Below are 21,486 nucleotides of genomic sequence, written 5' to 3'. Positions count from 1 at the left end.
AGTTGGTAAAACTAACCTTATCAATTTGTTTCATGTACTGAATGAAGACTTCGTACTTTTTACCTTCAAGGCGAATAATTGCATCTGTCTATAAAATGCACGATCTGTTGGAATTTCCTTAATGGTTTGTAAACCTTTTTGCAGTAACTTATGACTAGAATCAGCCCTGAAGCGTTCATACAGACCAGCAATCACGGCACACTCAAAAGTAAATCACAATACGCCAGGACTATTAGAGGCGTAATACCGAATCAGCCGGTCACCAAAGCATTCCCGTACGACAAGACTTATTTGAAGACTTTATGTACAGAACCCAGTTATGTTATGAATTTGTGTTCATCTTATTACTGGTCAATCTGGCAATCCCCTACTACGAAGAGTATTTGATTCGACTTTCGACGGCCTCATCATGGGCAAGCGCGCGTCCCGAAAAGGCTCCTGTCGTTGGTTTGAACAGACCAGATTTTTCCAGCTTGCGCCTTGCCATATGGAAATGCTTAGTGGCCGGCTGGTTCGGTACAACGCCGTTAATAAGGCCAGGTGTACCCTGAGTTTTTGGTTATATTACTACAACATCCAATCCAAAAATGTATTTTGCCATATATTTGTGTCTAAACATCAAACCGACACATACGGATGTTAAAAACAAAAACTCTTTTCTCGACTAACGGAACCGTTTACTGCCCAAACCTGATATCTTGTTTTTAATAGACCTAGATAGTAATTTTGCACCAAATTAGCGTTTACTTTTGTAAAAAAATTTGTACCTTATGTCTCTTATTAAGTTGTTTGAACGACCCAAACTCTCGAGAAATAAATTCATCAAACTGTGTTGTACAATGTTCAGCAAACGGAGCCATATCTTTTTTAACAAGAAACATATTTTTATCAGCCTCTTCTTTACTCTTAACATGGGCTTGATCAAGTGCATTTTCGTCGAGATATCCTTCTTCACAGATCTAAATCGTAAATAGAAAAGTATAGCGTTTCACAACAAGTATACTTTACAAGCTCAACAATCAAATTCATGATTTCCCACATCCACTGAATTTACAACAGGTATAGTCCCATTTGATAAATTTAATTAGTTCATCATGTATTTGATATAAATGCCACAGCATCCTAGGGTGCGTCCACGGCAGAACACTAAAAGATTCGTGGCTAAAGAGATAATCTTCACTCCAGTGATAGTAAAGTTGTACCGAACAAACAAGTATCACCACCAAGGCGCAGAATGTACTATTAGTAATAGAAAACTTCGTTTGTGCTATTTTCTGACTGTAATGTTTTCATGTTGCGCGCTTTTTTGAAAACTTTAAGTTAAAAAACCTGTGATGTCATTTCGCCCGTAAAACAAAGTTGTCGTTTTCTCCCATAGAGAAGGGCGTTTTCAATTTACCTGCCTGTTTATGGCATACAGGAAAATTTAAGAATCATTCTTTTAAACGTATTTGTTTTCTTTTTTCTAGACAAACTCATAAAATCTTTTGCGATTATCTGTTTTCATCAACAAATAAAAACTTGATTTTTTACGTTTTCTGTTTGGTACCTGTCAAGTGCTGGATGAAATACGATCTAACGAATGATATGCGTATCAATAATGCGTTTTACTTAGATTAATACTATTTTGTTTGGCTTAGGGAAAAAAGAGAATAAAAAACAAATTCAGGGTAAACGATAAAAAAGATTTAGTTTACTACTTATTAAAATGTACAAATATTTTTAGAGGTTACATTTTTTTGCAAGTGAATGCCTTGCTCATTTAAAACTGGTTTCGCTTCTCCAGCAAGGAATGATTATATTTGGACAATTATAACTTGTATAGTTACCCGTTTCATTAACTGTGAATATTTTGCCTTTGATTCCATTAGTATCATGTCTGCTTTTATTTTCATTGTTTTCTGAAAATAATGTTTTTAAAATCAAAAGGACTAACCGTCTTTTTAGATCAGGGGTCGGCAACCTTTTTGCACTGCGGACCGTTGTTAAAAGCGCATTTTTCTTGTTACCGGCTCGCGGACCAGCCAAAAAACAAAAAATATTGAGCAATAAAAACGCTTGTATTAGTTTATTATCCCAGGAATGCGTGAAAATTTTTAAAACCGTTTAACCTGAAAATCATACGACCCGGTAACGAGCTTTTTGCGGACCGGTACCGGGCCGCGGCCTGGCGGTTGCTAACCACTGATAAATTCGGTCTAGAAAACCCAGATGCATTTGTATTTGTTTTACCTTAAGATCGTGGTTTTTTTCGGACAGTACCAGATAGTAATCCTTTAAATCACTCTCTAACTTCTTTTTCAGAGAATCCAAATCTTTCTTTAGTAAATCATTGTTGCTTTCTACGAATGCACGTATTGTTTCTGACTCCTCGTGTTTGTAAAGGAGTTTCAGTTTTTCGTCGTCTAGGTATTCTTTTGTTTTCTGTTCAAACACATATTTGCCTTAATTTATCGACAAATTGAAAATCTGATTGTGTGTATGAAACAGAAAATATAACAACTTTACAGCAGTTGTTTGTAAAGTGTTGCTGGAAAGATGTTTAAAAGCTTACTTCTTAAATAACATTGAGTTACCTGGAATGAAGGTGCTTACATAGTTTCTCCCTAGTGGTTTCAATTTCGTTTTACACAGACGTAGTTAATATTACCTAAAAAAAACTTTAGCATACTTACACCATTCATCGTTTTTTGAAATTCTGTTACAACCTTTCTCATGTGAATATTTTTTTCACCGATCACCGCTTTCTGATAAATATAAAACTGTTGGTTTGGGGCGTTACTTGTGGCATAGTAGAAGTGGATTTAACGTTATTTTAGTATAGTATTACAAAAAAGATGTATCGTATAAAATATAGAAACAATGTACGTTTTTAGAACATGGTGATGGTGTTTACCCCTTTTCGATCATTGTCCGATGCAAATTTTAAAAACTCCGTTTCGGCAAATTCGTTTAATTCCTCAAGTTGTGGAATAATTTCATCTTGGGGAATCTGTGTTGTTGCCCTTTGAAACATACTACCAGCGCAGGTTAAATATTCTTGATGGGCTTTCGTCAAAAACTCCTTTGAAAGGTAACTTCCTGTTGTCGCCTATCAATAAAAATTAGGATGAAAAACCAAAACGCACATTTTTCTTTCTTTTCTTGTTGCAGTAAAAAGACACAGTTTTGGGTGGAAAAAACCGTTTTAAAATCGGAGCGCATAGAACCAAAATGGGCATGCATTTAAAAAAAATCTCACCGTTTGCATTGAAGTTCGATAACTATCCACAGCCGCGTGGAATGCGTTTAAAATCTTAGATTCCTCTAATTTCTAAACAAAATCGTTAAAAGAAATTGACAAACGCATAATAATTACTAGTACTTTTTTCTGTTCATTCGTTTCGAAGTATTTTTGTCTATCATTATTAATATGATCCATCAAATGCTTTCTTTGACTTTCCATTTCTTCAGTATTTTTGCCACAGGTAATTGCATCAAACTGTTGTAGTGACACTGTTTGAGCATTCAAGTGAGCTTGATCGAATTCATCACGCCGAAGCAGATTAAGACAGTTCTGAAAGTATTAACGCGGACGTATATTATATTACAGAATGTCATAAGAGCAAAAATATGTCGCTCGTTGTAATGTATATGAAACAAATGTATGTTATGTGTACCAACGCGTCTTACGATTTGTCAAGTTTACGTATTTCTACTAAAAAAACAAAAAAACAAGCACCATAGCGTTCAAAATATTTCAGCATTAACAAATTACACAAGTTGTTAAATTTCACGCAGCACGAAAACTGTGTCAAAATTTCAGTTACCTTATCCATTTGTCTTTCGTATTTTGATAAAACCTGAAAAGACAGTTCCACCAGTTTTCTACGCAACTCCTCCTGCAAATAAAAAGCAAAACTATGAGCCTGCACCATTTTTTGACTGGTCATATTGATCTTTAAACTACCAACATCCGAAACTTTTTTTACTGGTTATAAGCTATAGTATCAATTAGTCACCCAGGCGCAATGACAAGTTCATCAAGGCTTTCAAACTTAATTTAATATGCACATCGTAACCTATATTAGGAAGCAAGCCACGCATCTACTTATGCTATGCGATTCATCTATCAAGTTGGCACTTGTGAAAGTGAATTTATTATCTTTCATAACGACTGCTAACACAGCCTGCGTAAAATGCAGTTAAGGTGGTACTCGGGAGAAACTCAGAATGCTAAAATATTAAATGTGACGTTTGATGCACTACCGAAATTTCCTAAACATTACATAGTCTTAAAATGGTTACGGTATAAATTGTCAAACTGTGAGAGGGTCGCATAAATCCGCCTCGAGACAGGTGTCGTTGCAAACAGCAACAAAACCGTAATAGTGTCTCTTCAAGGTGTCTACACTGTAGACTCTACACCAGTGGTTCTTAACCTTTTTGGTGTGGTTTCCCACTAAAGTAAATCACCAAGTTCAAATTTCCTCCTCTGTTATTTTTATGGTCATGTTTTGTGCTCAACATTAACAATTTTTTTTTACTTTGATCGAAATAATTGAAGCGAAGCGAATTGGTTGGGACCTTAAAGGTATACTGCAATCTTATTTAGTTTGAATAGTTATTTCGCGAGAAAGTAAAATGGAATTTTGTGGAATTTCGAAAAATCCCGTGTGCTTGCGTTAGTCATTTATTGCATCACAATAAACAGATCAAATGCATTTATTTGCGAACAATAACAGGGTCATTGATACTTTTAGTAATTTCTGTGACGTAACAAACGATTTTTGGATTCTTAATCTTACGTGTTGTTGCGGAAAATATTGTATTAAATTAATTTTCAACGGTTAATTTCAACCCACGGGCCTTAGTTTGGTGACTTCTGACTCACATAATTTCCCTCTAAAAACATTAAATTTCCCACTAGTGGGAAATTTCCCACCGGTTAAGAACCACTGCTCTACACCGTCTACAGGATATAAACAACCCAGGTGCCAGTCCTATAACGATTAGGAGCTTGGACGGTTGTGAGCTATCAAGGAAGTTTGGCACATATTATCCGATTTAACTTAAATGGTACCTTTCAGCAAATATATGATTGGTCGTCATACAGCCACCAAGACCCGCAGAGGTGGAAAATGACAAGGAATCTTACGTACCCGCTTGTGTGAGTTTAGTTTTTTGTACTGTTGATATTCTTGTTCCATCCAAAGCATTAAATCATCGCGGTAACCAGCGCCTATGACTTGTGGAAATTGTGACGTTTTCTGGTTGTATGTGTTAAGAACATCCTCGGAACACTTTTGTTTAATATTTGGTAACAAACCTTCTTTTGTGTAAGGTTCGCTACTGGCCTGTAAATGAAAAATACGTTGATTGATTTGTTTTCGCAAAAGTGGCACCTGAATCGATACTATTAGAGGCGCTTACCGAAGTTACCGAATTGTAAATTTAATTTCGAACGAATTTCAATTGTAATGTTTAGATCTTACGTTGTTATTGTAACGATTAGGTTTATCAAAAATGCAGTGTTTCGAAGAGATGACAATAGTATTTATGGTTTGACATTAATCTTTTCTGTTGGTAAACATAGTTTTAAATCTGTTTCAACCCCCCTTCCCCTGTGGTAGAAAGTCTGCGTTACTAAAATAAGAAAAGAGGGACTTGCTTCTTCAAACTCAGCTTTGTACATTTTCTTTGCTGCATCAACGGATTCTCGACACCGGAGTTTAATGTGTTCCTAAAAAAAATCATTGTTATTAATCACCAACAATTTAATCACCATTTAAACAAAACAGCCAGCAACATAAGTCAACTTTTTTAATCGGTTAACAACGCTTACCAGCATCACGATGTTAGATTGCTTATATATTACTCTAAAGTCATGTTCCAATCCATCTTCCAAGTATTTCAAGTGTGTGGTTATAAACTTTTTGTTTCCAAACTTTGGTTTTTTGTTAAATGATTCCACAACTCTATTTTTCACTTGCGTGTGAACGGTTTCTAGATCTTTATCACACAAATAGGTTTTGCATGCCTGCAACATGTCAGTTAATATTTGGAGTTTATATTGATTGTTATAGATGATATACTGTACCTCATTCATGTCAGCTCGGTAGGAATCGTTACATTCTTTGATAATGCTTAAAATGTTTGCTTTAGCCGTAGCCTGCATAAAAATATATGTATACATAAAGAATCTTATTAGCGGTTAGCTAATTTGTACAAATTTTTTAAATCATCGCAAGACTATGTCATTGTACACATTTTTGTTCCACAGTCTTTTCAGAAAATTTGTTTTTGTTGATAATTAAATACCAGCCCTGGCTTACTAAAATAGAAAATGTATAAAAAGTCTTGTTTATTACCTGCATAATTGTTCCAATTTCAGGCAGTTCGCCACTTCCAAAAACTCCGAAGTAGGCGAGAAAATAATTCATTACATCATTTCCAGTCACTGTTTTACCGTTGATTCTTTTTTGTACAAGATTTTGGTTTGTAAAAAGCTTGTGTACCAATATATCTGCCGTGTTTAGGAACTCAGTGTCGATGTCTAAAAATAAGACAAGCAAAGAGAGGTGTAGGGGTGGCCGAGCTTTATTTTGACTTTTTGAAACTGCGTACAATGTTTATTTACGACGTTGAATATCAATAAATTTTAGTTTGATCTAAAGTGCATTTGTTGCCGAAAGAGGGCGGAAGCCAGTCCAAAAAAACACAAGTGCTGACAAAATGTCCGAAAAAATACCACGGCAACATGCGACTGACCAGCGAATTTGTCGGACGACATGCCGTTTCAAGTAATTTGTGATGATTCAATGAACTCAGGAGAAGAAAACAACCAAACGTTTCTAACTTTGCACATTATCCCTTGAATGGACTGAGTTAGGGCGGTACACGGCACAAAGTTTAACTTGTTCAACTTAGCTTAGAGTACTCAGCTTTAAATGTGACTTATGGTGCTCGAAAATTTTCTAGTTATTACATAGCGGTAATTTGATTACGGTTTAAAGTAGCGTATGTTGCAAGTATTATAAGTGTTTTTACTGACCGAGCCTTAGCAAATAAGTTAGATAACTTGTAAAATAGTTCAGTAAGACGCACAAATCAGCACTTATTATAAGGATGATCGACAAGCCGATATAAGTATCAAGAAAAGTCTTGATTTATTGTAATAAAAAGCGCGAGGCATCCTTACGGAGCATTAAGAACTCATGGGACGACAGTAATTGTTACATGGACCTCATAGTCCAGGTTGAATGGCCTGTTTCATTTAAATATTAGAGCTAAAGAGGGTGCGTAGCACTGTTTAGAAAAACAACAACATTCTACGCAAAAACTAAGGTATAATGAAGCGTCATCATTGCTTAAGTCAGGGGTTCCCAACCTTTTTACGATCCCGTACCACTTGGACGCTCTGCACTGCCACGTGTACCACCATAGAGCACCACTTCTTACAGAACAACTAATTTATTCGAATCATATTTTATTCAACACTAGCTTAAGCTACAAAACAGTAGATGATATCTATCAAGAGCAATCATTTGACATAATTACCGCCCACTGTGCCACAGCGGTGTTCGGCTTTTCATATAGCAACTATGCTTTTTGTTAGTGCCTTGTTTATGACGTCAAACACACAATTGTCTACCAGTGAATGTTTGTTCATTGGTGCGTACATAGCGAATATGAAAAATATTGAATAAATGGTTATCTCAGGATATAAGGCAGCAACAACTGGCCAAAACATTTTTTTAAACGTTGCTATTCAATGACAAACGTTGCAGCAACGTTTTGCAGTTTACAACTAAATATTATCTCAAACATATTGTTTTATCTAAATTATGACAAACTTTGCATTCTGCGGGAGGTTTGTTGGGCTTCGAGTTCTTGTAACATAAAGTGACGTCATATTTTACGTTCGCCATCTTGTATTTTTGTAAAACCCGGCGCCTATGCTCACACACTTACACGACCGTCTCTTATTTTTTAAATACCTAATTTTGAATATTTTAAATACCTTTTAACTTGAGATTGTTACCCTGCTTTGCTCCACGCACTGCCACTTTATTACCAGGATAAGGCATTAAACAACAAGAGACGTCCTCAAACGACTGAATGATGTTATCCCTCACAGAACTCAAGTCCTTGTGCTTATGTTTTGGTTGCATTTGAAAAACTTCGTTTAAATACTTTTGACCACCATCAAAATCATATGAAAAGTCTGGATCTGACCAATCGCGAACGAGAAACATGAGTTTCTAAGCACAAATAAAATATTCGAAAAATCTACCTAAAAGTTTAAAAATCTACAAAAATGACGCAACACTAAATATCACTAACCTGAAATGGTTTTTCGTGACGGTCTTTCTGTTTGCTTTGAGCAAGCTTTCCATAATCAGTAAATAGCTAAAAAAATAGTACTTCTCTGTGAACCCAGTAGGTGCAATAATAGACATAAAATGGCTTCGTGAGATAATGGGTTAAAACTAACCGATTTTTTAAACTTTACTGCGCCATTTAATTTATTTATTTCTGCATATGGTCGACTTTAACAAACAAACTTACTTGAAGATGTTGAAGTGAGTCTTCTTGAACTTGCTGAGATACATTGTATATTTGCACTGAACTAATCAAAGTACTAAGTGCAAATATTACAGCACAACTGGCCATTGGTGACTTGGGATCAAACGAACCCTGAGTATCCATCAGAAATATGGCCACCTGTAGTGAACAATTAGTACTTGTAACTAACCTATAAATGTGACCAATTTACTGCACATTGTTGCCTTAATGATCATTATTTTGTTACTTTTTTGACGGATAAACCCCAACACCGATAGACACATAAAGCGTTCCTTTATTGTTGCTAAAACATTCATAGTACCAATTTACCGAGTAACTGATTTGTTACAAAATATTACCCGTCCATTTGGTGTTTCCTTAAAAAATGGTTCATTCCACATCCATATTCCTTGTGTGTGTCTTTCTTGCCCACCTCTCCAACCAAAACCTTGGTTTAATTCATCTTCCTTTGAATCAAGCCAAGACTTGTCCTAAAGATACAGGCGCGTTGACAAAAAAATCAAATTTCCAGAATTTTAGCGTCTAAAAGACTACAGTAGTTTTCAAAGTACGGTAAAAGAAATTCTGCTACTAGGTTGATTCAAATAAGGAAGCAAAGTGAGCATGAATGTATAGAGCGGTTAACGTTTTACTGATGTTTATGCGGCTTTCGATGTACTGGCTGAGGGGATAGTGTACAAGATCACTTCAAATCCAAGGTAAATTGTAATTTTTCTGCTTCCTAGGCCAGGTTGGCTACTTATTCCATAACTTACATCAGCCGCACATTTAGCTTATATTTCGATAGGTGGCGCCGGAGCTGAATTACTTATTTAGCGGCTAAAAAGGGGTAGAGTTTTCAAGTTTGTAGTTTTTTTACAATAGTTTTACCTCTGTTTAATAACTATTGCAACTACTGGTCGATGTGGAATGTAAGACGAGTAACATGCTAGCCCTACACATCATGCTCCACCAAAACTTTAAAATTTAACACCTTTATGCACAACAAAAAATGAGTATTCTGGTTCGAAACAGTGTTATTTCTATTTTATTGGGGTATAATTTACTTCCTTACGTTACTTGCGTGTTTCACCTCACTCCATTGTTACAAAACAATCCTTTGATGTATCAATGATGTAATAACTAAATGTAAACTTTCTTACGTCAGAGGTCACGTCGTGGCCCAGGTGTTGCGCAGCCCATTAAAAATTTTGTCTTTATAGTTTGTTGACCCCTGACTTAAACAAACCTTAATGTGGCCCTTGTGGTTTCAAGTCCCGGTGCTGAAACAGCACAATGATTCCAAACAGACCTGGGGTCTAATAAAACATTTTTTCTGTTTCAAAGGCCCATTTCCAATTTGCTCAAATATTTTTCCTCTCTTGAGCCGTTTTAAACCCACCTTATTCTTTTTATCTGCATATAAGTATCGAAGAAACAAGTTGAGGATAAACGATTTTCCTTTTCGAAAAGCTCCAGCCACAGAGTAAATGGAAATTGCTGTATTAGCCACATCTGGATGTCCGAAAATCCGTCTAATTTCCTCTTGGTTAATTTGGTAGGAAGTTTGATTTTCGGGGTCTAGACTGATGATTTGCACAGGTCTGCGGTGATACCGTGTACCGGAGGTACCCAAGTCTTTAAAAAAATCGCATTTGGCAAAACAATTCTTTTGTAAAGCCATTAATAAACTTTTGTACTATATGGGTTAAAATAACGTTCGTTTCTTAATAATCCAAACAGTTTTTATCTTGTTTTAAATTACCTGCTTGAGAACCGCCAAGTAATTGATTGGCCAGGACTTCCACCGTTTGTTTGTTTATGTTGATACCTGATGATAAAACAAATGTTGTAGTAAATGGCTACAGGAAAAAACTTAAAAATCGGCACCCAAGAATGGCATATTCTACAAACTGTCCAAATTTTATCCAATTTTGACATTGTTTACAAATTTCAACAATTTTAGAAGTTAATGGGGTAAACAGTGGGGCTGCTTTGCAAAAAAAGTTCATTTTAAACTAGTAGACTACGGATATAAGGTGTTTAGGCAGGAAGTTTGCATTTAAATTGTTTGTTTTTAAATTTCTTTTAATTCGAAGGGTTATTATTAGAGATGTACCGAATCGGCCAATTTTCGGTTCGGCCGAAACCGAATAATCGGCAGTTTTGCCGACTAAATTTGGCCGAATCAACCGAATCACTTAAGATGTCACGCGAAGTTGTATGGTGCGCGTTTGATATGAAAACATAAGTTTTTCTACCGGGCAAACAGTTCAGAACAGTTGTATTTCGTTATCATTTTGGTTCTGTGGGGTTTAACATTGCCTCGGGCATGATTCCCAGTCTGTCAGTGAATTACTGATTTGTTGCCTGGAGTGTGAAAAACAATAATATATTATAATATTGTATATGTGTACAGTGTTTTTTTAAGGTGTTTTGGGGGACCGAAAAGCGATTTCCATAAAACTACCAAAAACCCCATCAGGCTCTACAATCTCACCTGTGTAACAAAAGAACAATTGTTTGCACATATTCGAATGTGTTAAACTCGTCTGTGATGTCACAAGCTGCTCTTAGATCATTGATATTTGTAAACAAGCCAATTTCTAGGTTAAATAAATCCTAAATGTTGTAGTGGAGATGAAAATGCAGTGAGGAATTTTAATTAGCTTGGACCGTAAGTCCTACAACTCTACGAAGAAATAGCAAAACGACCATTCTGTAAGTCAAAAAGTTTAAACATCGGCTAGAGAAAATAGTCCTTGGCTACAGAAATAGTTTATGCGGCCTACAGGAGTGTCGATAAATCGTTTAGTGGCTTTTATAAACAAAAAGGTTCCCCACCCCTGGTTTAGGTGTAGGTGTGGGTTTTGCTTATGCGTCATCAGATTGTTGCTGTACATATTTGTTGGAGGCTGCATGCTTTTTTTATTTGTTTTTGCCGTGGGCGTTTTAGGTCTTTCTGCTTGTGCTATTAAGTTCGCTCTTTATGTCTGTAGTTAGGCCGTGTGGGCAGTTACTGCCGAGAAGGATGTGTTTGGTTGCATCGGTAGCATCTGTGTTTTGTCGGACTCTGGGAGGCGCAGTGTCCCAGTTCTTTGCAAGTTTTGCTGGATGGCCCAACGGATCCCGGGTTTTGCGGTTTGCATGTCATGGCCAAATATTTTAATGTTTGGAGAGAAGTTAGGTGTGCCAAGGTGATCCGGACTTATTTATGTTTGCAAAAGGTTTGGCTATGATTTAGTGTTTACTCCCTGCAAATACGACCACCAAGCATTTCACAAACACATGTAACATCTGTTCTGTTGCTTTCATCACCAAGTCTAGGGGGCTAGTGGGGTAGATATTGGGACCACATGGTAAAACACATCTACAAGCTACAACCACCTGCAAATAGCAATGTTAACAAACTGTCCAAATTCCATCCAATTCAAACATTGTTTGAAAGCCAAAAGTGCAGGGACAAAAGAAGAAAAACGGTGTGAAATTATGATCCAAAGGGAAACAATATTTAGGTTACATGCCGTAATCGAACAAAATTCACATTCTAAGCGAGACATTAACCACCAACTACAAAGTTTGAATACCCTTACCGATTTCGTTAGCAGTTTCGCCTATTTGCTTTTCGGCAAACCCCATCTCCTGTCGCTTCATAAGAGATTCCTCCTCCTCTTTATTTGTTTCCCCGCCCCCTGAGGAGTCCTCTGGTGCTTTAAATTGATTGGACATTGAATTCTTTAAATGTATTAAAAATTAATGTTATCTAGCTATGGAGTCACTAGAAGAAAACAAAAAAAGCATCACGTCAATGTTTCAACTGTTTGCTGCAATTGCGATTCAACCGACAATCAAAAAGTTTTTGTAATTTCAGTCACCTCCTATGTCTGGGCAATATTCGTAATTGAAACTTAAAGCTGGAATCACCCAGTCCGTTGCTTGGTGGATGAAGGCTAATAGGCCTTATAACAATGGATGTACAACCTACGACCTATGTCTAGGCTTATATTTTCACCAAAACCAAATGCATTTAGATTTTCCGACCGATTTCAGTTATTTTGTGAGGCACTGAAGCAGTCATGTATAGCTAACTATACGAGACTTACCTTTAAAGATCATAAAGTGTTACACGAAATATTCTGCGATTTTAGTGCATTTTAAGAGGAACACTTCTGTACAGGTTTTTCCTGATTATAGTAACTTACACATATTTTAAGACCACAAGCATAGGCACTGAAAGGTTGCCTGAAAAACTCCTAACTTAATTTAATATTAAAGAACATGCTCACACTTGACTCCAATCTTGATTTACCAGTGACAAAATATTGAACGTTTGCAGAACTAGATGTATGTCTTGCGCTTTCGCCGGAACCTCCGTACACAACGCATCGCGTGCACACACAATCATGCCCAAACACAACTTGCGAAACTTGGGTTTCGACCAAAGAGCAAGAAACTTGGTTTTGCCTACAACGCAATTTGTCCTACAACCCAGTTCAAGGGAAGAGAATACATGACCTCACCCAAACTGTTGAATTTGCAAACTTATTAGTCGTTTGAGGTACATCAGGTTTGAACAGGCCCTTTATCCAAGTTACAATATCGCCTTAAGTAAAAGAGTAGATATTCAAGATGCATCGAACCTTATTACGTCCAATCAACCATTTTAACGATTTTGTTTCGACCTAAACCGTATCTATAATGCGCACAGCAAATATGATTCTGTAATATCAACATGTGTTTGTGGATCCGTTGAGCCTGCAGGACTAATATCGTAATTTTCTTATAAACGGTGTTCATAAGTTAAGCATTTTAATTTGGTCCAAACCCACAAAAGGCCCTGAAATATGGTTCGGAGGCTGCTATTCTGTTGTAAACATCCTGATTACCCTGGCTGCAAAACACATGTGATTATGTCAAAATGATGGTTCGGGTTCGGTTTGTGGTAGAACTACAAACGTAAGAACTCACAGTAGCCAGGATTACTAATTTCCAGTAAGTGGCGTAAAGAGTACAGTTATTTTTTTAAAAAACAGTGAGACTGGGATGAAGTTGAGGACTAAATTTAACATTACGAACTAGGTTTTTAAGTTAATTTGATTTGTATAACTCTTATGAAACCTCAGACCAACCCTAATGGCCCTAACCGTCAGCACATTTTCACACAATTTGCACAACGCTTCATATTTTGTAATTTTTGACACGCCCTGATGCCGTTGATTTCACGCGGTGTGGGTAGAGCTATAAACACCATACCTCACGGGAGATTCACTTTTACAAGAGAGGGTAAAGAGGTGAATGTTTTATTTAGCGGTTAAAGAGGGGTTCGGTTGGGAAATAAGTTTTTAACATTTTTTCATCAGCCACAAAATTTTTGGGCTAGTTTTATTAAATTTTAAATGCTAATACCTTACTCCGACCCTAACAGTTTTAACCGTGTAGCGGTCATGATATAATTGTGCACAATGTTTAGGTTTAACGTTAGCTTGGTCTATTCTTAGACTATTTGAGTCTTCTAGTCCTATTTGGACGTCTAAGTGGACGTGTAGCTGATTTAATCGTTCGCCTTTAACGTTATTTAAGAATACAAAGAAAGAAGAGACACCTGTGTGGATGTTAATCAGTCAGCTGTTATTGAGATGCAAAGATCAGGCTTACCAAACAATTTGCAATGAACATTATAGTTTACACTGTAGCCGCCTTTAACAAGTATTATTCGGCCGAATCGGTCATTTTTGCAAAAGTTTTAAGCGTTAAACGTGTCTTTTGTGCTTAGTAAGGTACCAAGCAATCTTTCAAAAGCCGAAACATAACGAAAATCGCCCAATTTTTTATATTTTTTAACACACAATCGTTTTTCCCACTGTAGTAAAAAACTTAAACAAAAATCATTGGCAGGTTGCCAACCATGCTTGAGGCAAGTTTAGACCCCACAGAACTGAAATGAGGACGAAGCACAACTTTTCCGCACTAGTTGCATGGTAGATAAACATTTTTTCATGTCAAATGCGTAGCGTACGACTTAGCGTAACGTCATAAATGATTCGGTTGATTCGGCCGAATTTATTCGGCAAAACCGCCGAATATTCGGTTTCGGCCGAAACGAAATTTAGCCGATTCGGTACATCTTTAGTTAGTAGCTCCCACTGATCTACATAAACACAATTTAGTGGTAGCTCCACCCACGCGAAGGAGCGAAACAATAAATGACTTCGGTCTTTGCTGCGAAATACAAATTTAAAATGTTGGAGATGTCATGTTGTCAAGAAAATCCGTTGACTTAACGTTCTTTAAAGTAGGATAATGATGGATGTTTGGATTTAAAAGTTGCTTCGAGAGATCTTTTGGGTGCCACGTCGAAGTACTGTGATTAACAACGGCAACTTTTTATAGCTTGTATTTCATTTTAAAAATAAATGAGTATTGTTCGATATCTTGCGAAAATTAAGCTTAGTGATGACGTTTGTCGGCAATATTATTTTTAACAATTTTGTTAAAAATTTGATTATGTTCTACATACAGTTTTTAATACTGTCATAAAAGTAAACTGTATTGTGAAATTTAAATAGTTGCTGTCATGACATTTCCCAAGCAACGAAATCGCTTGAAAAATAAAAAAAGTGTTGGCAGCGTTTTAAAATTGCATGCTATTCTAAACCTAAATTGTGATTAATTGCGTCAAAAATGCTGCACGATGCTGATGGGGCAATGCAAGAATGGAAGTCAAACACTGACAGAGCACAACGCGCAAAATTTCTCAGAGACTGGTCCCAGATTAAATTTCAGTAGGTTTTTGAAAAAAAAACTTTATGCGTTTAGCACTTATTTTTGTTTATTTTGTAAGTAAGTATATTTATTTTGCCTCTTCAAGCGGTGGGGAGGCGAAATACCCGGCGATCACCTTGTCAGTAACATGTTGTACATTTGATTTGCATTACTCCTAGTCCTATTGCAATATTACTTACATCCAAATATGGTCCTCTAATGTTTGTTGCTTGCAAAACAGTGTGCAGTAAAATCAAATCATTCTTTTTATTATTGTGCTTTATGTTAACGACTATGTTTAAATGTTGTAATTATTGTTCCCGAAAATTGAGCTTGCATTGTTTCATTACTAAATTCTGTAAATATTTTAGCATATTTTTATTCTGTGAGTACAAATTTATAAAATAACTAGGTTACTTTTTTCGAACACATTTGAGGAATCTTTTAAAAAATAATGCAGGGGAGCATTGGATAAAATTTAAAACATTTAAATATAAGCACTGTATGGGTCATATCTGCTATTGCTAACATGCACATTACACCTAAAGATGATAAACATTCCATGGTTAATTATGTGATTTAGTCTTGAAGCAGTTAAACATATGCTCATATTTTGATTTATTCTAAAGGGCAAAAACATTGAATCGTGAATTATCAACACAAATGCGACTAAAAAATGGAGAAAGCAAAAAGATGTTAGCAGAGTTGGAAAAAATTGAAAATTGCGTTAATGAGGAAATAAAGACTGAAAGTAAGTTTGTCAATGTAATGTATGTAATTAATTTAACATTATATACACCATTAACTTGCTAGAGCCGTACAAGGGTTTTGAACATACAATGCTTGAGTTTATATATTTACAGGTGGTAATTTTTGTTGTGGTAGGTGGCACTAGTTTATTTCATCGCAAGGTTAAAGGTTATGTAATGTAATTTGCTGGCTTGTTGTTGCATACTGTTTGATAACTAATCATGGTAAATTCGCCATTCTTTTATGTTTACTACTCTTTTTTAGGACTGCGCATTGACCAACATTTGTGCAATATGAAAGACAAAGTTACCAAATTTCACAGACAACTTACTGATGTCAAATCAAACCCTGAATGTAGGTTGATTTAAACTTCTTTGGTTAATTGAAACAAGTTTTTTAATATCTTGTTTAATAGATGTTTCTAAGCTCAGAAATGCAATGGAAGATATTGAAACAACAATTACAACCTTCAAGGAACAACAGCGCAAAATGTAAGTTTTTGCTGAGTTTATGTATTGAATGTTCTGCTAAAAGCTCCTTTTGCACCAATGTGTATGTTCTTTGCAAGCAACACAGATGTCACAGATTTATCTGTGCTACTGCAGTGTAAAGATTAAGGTTAATAATAAAAAAACAACTATTTACTGTCTTTATAAAGGTTTGAGGACTTACTGACTGAAGAAACGGGACTGGAAAGAGATATAGAAATCATACAAAATCGGTTGGAAACTATGGCACATAGTAGTGATGTGCATACAATTGCCTCCAAACCCCATTTATATAAAGCAAGCAACTCCTCAAATTTACCACCTGAAGTGAAAACATTTGAGGTAAGACATAGCACTGTTTACATGCATTTTGTTTCTTAGCCTTCTCATTTATTTGTCAAACATTTACAGTTGATTGATATGGTTTTGGAATTGTGCTTTCAGGTTTAAATTAGTTATCGTATTTGTTCATGAGGTTAGAAATGATTTTTATTTCTTCTTGTGCTGCAATTTAAAACATCAAAAAAACCTTGGGCGTGTATAATCTAGCTTGTTTTGTTGTGATGATTGGAGTTTGTCTTTGTGGGACAAGGTGTGCACTTTGGTTCATATATAACCACTGTCATAATGTAGATGCAGCAATGAAGTATATATTGATATATATATAGTATGGAATGACAATTCAATGCTTTTTTGTTTGTTTTTTTCAGAAATACTTGGCCCAATTTGGCCCACAAGGTGGTTGGGATGATTATGATCATGGAACATTCTTAAAATTAAGAAACAAGTTTAAGGTGTGTCACCAGCAGCCACTGCTTGACACTAGTTTTTAGTATTGTATTAATTCTGTGTTATTCTTATGCTCAGGCAAAAAGTTCATTTATAACAGCAGCTGTAGAAGGAATACCAGGAAGAAGAGAAGAACACATATTGGACCATGAAAAGTGGTACAAGAAATTTTTAGAGTTGCAAATTGAGAAGAAGAAAGCCATCAGTGAATGGAAGTTAAAAAAGGAAGTAAGTGTTGTTTGCCTGAGGGTTCTGAAAATAAAAACACACACAAATAAATATTTCATTTATTTTTTCGTTTTTATTTTTAATTTTAAAAATGTAACCTGACATTACCCCTTCCAGCAGGAAACAAAGGATTGTGCAATCAATGCTACATCTGAAGAAGAACTGAGTAGACAGGAACTATTAACAAAGGAAAGAGAAAAGATAGAAGAAGTTGAAAGAGAAAGAAGAAAACAAGATCTTGAAGCTTGGAAGGTAGATTGCTGCCATCAACCTTTTTGCTTTTTATTGTTGTTTTTGAAATTTTAAATTTTAATAATGCATGAACACCATGTCAGCGAAAAATGTGTTTAAGGGTCACTATATGCTCATGGTAGGCTTGGCTTCTGTGAGGTTATTGCAAATTAAAACACACATGTTGTAAAACATATATTTAAGAAAGATTAAGTAAGTCACCATTTCAGTTGCATTTGTTCTGTCATTCAATTTTGAGCAATGCTCATTCTACAAATGTGCTGTTGCCCAAAGCGACCACATATTTTAAAACACAGTAAACCAGGTTAAGGTAAAATGAAAATATGTTTGAGAAACATTTGCTGGTCTTGCAGGCTTTAAAGGCCCAGCAAACTTTGGAGGAAGCAGAAAGGAAGAAAAAAGAGGATTTAAACAAGAAGAGAATGAAAGAAAAACAGGAATTGACGATGGTTTGTAGTTTGTATGAATTTATTGTGTGAAGAAGTCTTGGCAGGCTTTCATTTTTTGTGACTGTTGTTGTTTTGCCTTTATTGAATTAACTAGGAATACATTTTTCACAAAATCTGTTGGGATTTTTACATACTAATTGCAATTTTCTGAGTAGTGTAAGTATCTCATTATTTTTTACAAGTGTCTCAGTTTTAGAGAAGAACATGATACTTGTTTATAACTGTGTTTAGCTTGGTTCTAGATTGCCAAATTGCTGTAGCAGGAAGTAAATAAAACAACATGTTACTGAAATTAACTGTCTGTCCCTTTTCCGCTTTGCGCTGATTAAAGTTGAGTTTACCAGACGTAACAGTTAGATTGACCAAAATCTACCACAAATTTCAGTTAAATCAGCTGACTTTTGAACAATCTGGTCCCACGCTCCCAAATTTTTTTTTCAGAGACAAGTTCGAGAGGAAGCCCGGATGCGCCTAAAAGAGAAAAAGGAAGAAAGGGAACGAGATAAATGGAGGAGAGAAGCTGAACAAGAAGAGACTCGGTCAGCGCGAAGTGAACAGGCGCTGAAAGAAATTGGAAAATTTCAAATGCGGGTAAATATTGTTTGTTTTTTAAGATGGATGTATGGGCGACTACACTGGCACATTTTTTTTCTGTAACAGTAAATCTAGTTTTTATCCTTCTATGATCGTCCGACAAACACAACTGAATTCAATTTACTGTGGTTTACTTTCTTCATTTTTTGTTCAAATCACTAAATATGTAACTGTGAACTAGTTTTTTTTCCCTGAGCCAAACGACGAGGGGAAACAATCAAAAACACAATTGTTGCGATTCTATCTTTCGCAAGATGTTTCTGGCTGTTGTTGCTTTTTTAGAAATAACATGACTCCTTCGTATTTATGCACTAAAGGACAATCAATTCCTCGAGTCTAAGAAGAGAGAAAAGTCAAGAAAAGAGGAGCTTGAGCGATTAAAAGAAGAGCGACTACAGAAAGTGAAACGAGAGGTGACCAAATAGTAAAAAAATGCAAACACGCTTTTTTTTGTAAAAACAAATTAACGTGACCCCCTTTGCTTAGTTAAACAAGACCCACTTGCTATTACCCAAACCTGAAGCCTAAACGTTTTTTTTTTTCAGATAAATGTTGATGCTTTATGTTGTGTTCGGTATATCGATGTGATACATCCTATTGAACTGATTATTCTAAAATGCATGAACTGTTGTGAAATCACTTTTTATTATTCATCAATCGAGTCAGTAAAAACTCGTGGACATGGTTGTGGACAAACTACTAAATATAAGTAAAATATAAAGATGCCACCAAGCACTTATTTTGTAATATTTTAAAATTTTGCCTAAACCGGAATTTACGCGATTATCATCAGAACTGCTGTAAGTGATTCTGTTCAACTCCGCAGGTTCGGCGCAAAGTGATATTGACAGAACATTTTTATGCCAAGTTAATGGGTTTAATAAATCATGGCTCATTTGACAAGCAAACAGAGTTGTTAATCGGGGTTCAGGTTTAGGTTGAATTTTCAATCAAACGGGATTTATTTGCGCTTGAATTTCAACTTGATCATGTCTATGTCGTAATTTCACTTTGAAAGTCTAACTTTCGGACCCGTTTACAACTCTGAAACCAAAATCGCTGGTTAAATTCGTATTGAACTATAATTTTTTGCGCTTTATTTAGGTACAAGTAAATGCACAAGCGGATTGCAATCGCCTTTACCGTCCCACAGATGCGTGGATTCAACGCAATAAACAGAGGGAGACTGACCAAGGGACCCAGGGCCCAGTGATAAACATGCCTCACAGGTAAAGGTTGTGCGCTATGCGTTTAAGTACTTTATAATCCTTGCGGTAGACTTCAAAAAACCTACGTTGATTTATTTTCACAGAGCTGTGCCCACCTGGAGGCAGGGGATCTGAATAAAACTTAACCGGTACACTTTCGGTGAAGTCGTGGCGTAGTTGAAACTTGCAACAGGGCTTTATGTGCCCGTATTATTTACACGAAATTTGGCTTCGAGAATTTAGCTGTTCTGATAGCTGTTGTCGTTTATGCTTTGTACACTATTAAATGTCTTTTTTATTTGCCTCCGTACTGATACATTAGCAAATTCGCACACATTTGACAACACATTTGATTGGAACAACGAAATTAAATGTTTCCGCGCATAGGATGCGCCTGATATATTTGTCTCTTTTCTGACGCACATAATCAGCGTTATTTAACAATACCGGGTACAAAATATTTTCAGGCATGTTTCAGGTAAAAAACACAATTGTTGAATTGAAAAAAAAATGCTATGTAGTTTTGTTAACACCGACAAAGAAAAATAGTTTTGCGGAAAGTTTTAGTGCGTTTCCCAAAAAATGTTGCTTGCTTTAAGTAATCGCATGAAAGAGTCCAAATATTTGCCGAGATTGCTGTCCCAAACCCAACTAACTTTCAAGCCAGCTTTCAAGCTTCTTCCAGGTAAAAACAAAAAAGTAAATGTGCAACGCGACTTCAGACCTGTTACTCGCCGTGTAAAGTCAACATTGCAGCCTTGTGGCATTGCACAGCTTTCTCAGTTGCCCCTGATGTAAAATATAGTCTTCCTAAAGCTATGAAGATAGCGCTTCTACTCTCCGAGTCGCCGTGCTCTGAGCTGAAACGCAATGCCAACTTAGCATACTTAATCGCCGCTTTAGTGTCACTAATCTCCATGACAACGCGAAAAACAGTTGCTGCTAGTCTGGGTATTTGTTGCTGAGATTTCAACGAACATCTTGTTAAGGTAACCGACGCACCAGTCCTATTGGATCTGCTTTGGTTGTTAATTGCCAACAGTAGCATCTGAACAACAGCCAGATCATCCTCTTGTGCCCAGAATATCTTCATTAAACAGAGAATATTTCGCATTTTAAGATTACGACTTTTTGTTTCATCGGTTTGGTCTTGTCTCGAATCCAGTACATTACAAATATCCAAGCTCTCCTGAAAGTATATCGCAGCTGTTTGTAGTCTGTTAAGTTTCTTTTCAATGCTTCCAGAGGAATGGAGTAACTTTGCCATCGCAAAGTCGAAAGCTGAAAGATTTTGACAGTTAGCGACATCCGTCATTTCGGAGTTACACAACCTTTAGGTCTAAAAAATCAAAAAAATATGAATGAATTAAAACATTTACAGTCCATACAGTCGTCGTTCAATATAGGGCATTTATTGCA

General features: G+C 36.1%; 4 protein-coding genes across 5 annotated transcripts; 1 reads left to right on the top strand and 3 right to left on the bottom strand.

Annotated features, from left to right (window-relative positions):
- Positions 1 to 704: 704 nt before the first annotated feature.
- On the bottom strand, positions 705 to 3,297 carry LOC145213052 (uncharacterized). The gene is made up of 7 exons (XM_080081295.1): positions 3,242 to 3,297; positions 2,897 to 3,091; positions 2,676 to 2,747; positions 2,233 to 2,424; positions 1,830 to 1,901; positions 768 to 959; positions 705 to 713 (listed from the first exon to the last, which is right to left on the bottom strand). The coding sequence occupies exons 1-7, from the start codon at positions 3,248 to 3,250 to the stop codon at positions 705 to 707; spliced, it is 741 nt and encodes a 246-aa protein (XP_079937421.1). The 5' UTR covers positions 3,251 to 3,297.
- A 16-nt stretch (positions 3,298 to 3,313) lies between these two features.
- Positions 3,314 to 5,330, bottom strand: LOC145214983 (uncharacterized). Its single transcript, XM_080083634.1, has 3 exons — positions 5,142 to 5,330; positions 3,810 to 3,881; positions 3,314 to 3,556 (listed from the first exon to the last, which is right to left on the bottom strand). The coding sequence occupies exons 1-3, from the start codon at positions 5,196 to 5,198 to the stop codon at positions 3,314 to 3,316; spliced, it is 372 nt and encodes a 123-aa protein (XP_079939760.1). The 5' UTR covers positions 5,199 to 5,330.
- A 743-nt stretch (positions 5,331 to 6,073) lies between these two features.
- On the bottom strand, positions 6,074 to 12,276 carry LOC145213051 (atlastin-2-like; the record flags this gene model as incomplete). Its single annotated transcript, XM_080081294.1, has 9 exons — positions 12,141 to 12,276; positions 10,313 to 10,378; positions 9,950 to 10,185; positions 8,907 to 9,038; positions 8,551 to 8,706; positions 8,326 to 8,391; positions 8,003 to 8,243; positions 6,351 to 6,535; positions 6,074 to 6,151 (listed from the first exon to the last, which is right to left on the bottom strand). Coding segments are annotated over exons 1-9 (1,296 nt in total), but the record flags the coding sequence as incomplete, so codon positions are not given.
- A 2,852-nt stretch (positions 12,277 to 15,128) lies between these two features.
- Positions 15,129 to 20,467, top strand: LOC145214664 (coiled-coil domain-containing protein 112-like). 2 transcript variants are annotated; one of them, XM_080083240.1, is made up of 13 exons: positions 15,129 to 15,329; positions 15,939 to 16,060; positions 16,324 to 16,413; positions 16,475 to 16,550; positions 16,718 to 16,889; positions 17,258 to 17,341; positions 17,415 to 17,564; positions 17,682 to 17,816; positions 18,170 to 18,265; positions 18,707 to 18,856; positions 19,177 to 19,272; positions 19,964 to 20,088; positions 20,172 to 20,467. In XM_080083240.1, exons 1-13 carry the CDS (start codon positions 15,229 to 15,231, stop codon positions 20,200 to 20,202), a joined length of 1,428 nt encoding a protein of 475 aa, XP_079939366.1. In that variant the 5' UTR covers positions 15,129 to 15,228; the 3' UTR covers positions 20,203 to 20,467. The 2 variants fall into 2 exon arrangements, with proteins under 2 accessions (XP_079939366.1, XP_079939367.1); XM_080083241.1 differs by having other exon boundaries at positions 15,131 to 15,329; positions 17,685 to 17,816.
- Positions 20,468 to 21,486: the final 1,019 nt, after the last annotated feature.

Source organism: Phallusia mammillata, chromosome 2, assembly GCF_965637545.1.
Source record: "Phallusia mammillata chromosome 2, kaPhaMamm4.hap1.1, whole genome shotgun sequence".
In the NCBI taxonomy this organism is placed as follows: Eukaryota; Metazoa; Chordata; class Ascidiacea; order Phlebobranchia; family Ascidiidae; genus Phallusia; species Phallusia mammillata.
Note: the sequence above shows the minus strand (reverse complement) of the source record. Positions and strands in the feature narration are given on the sequence as shown.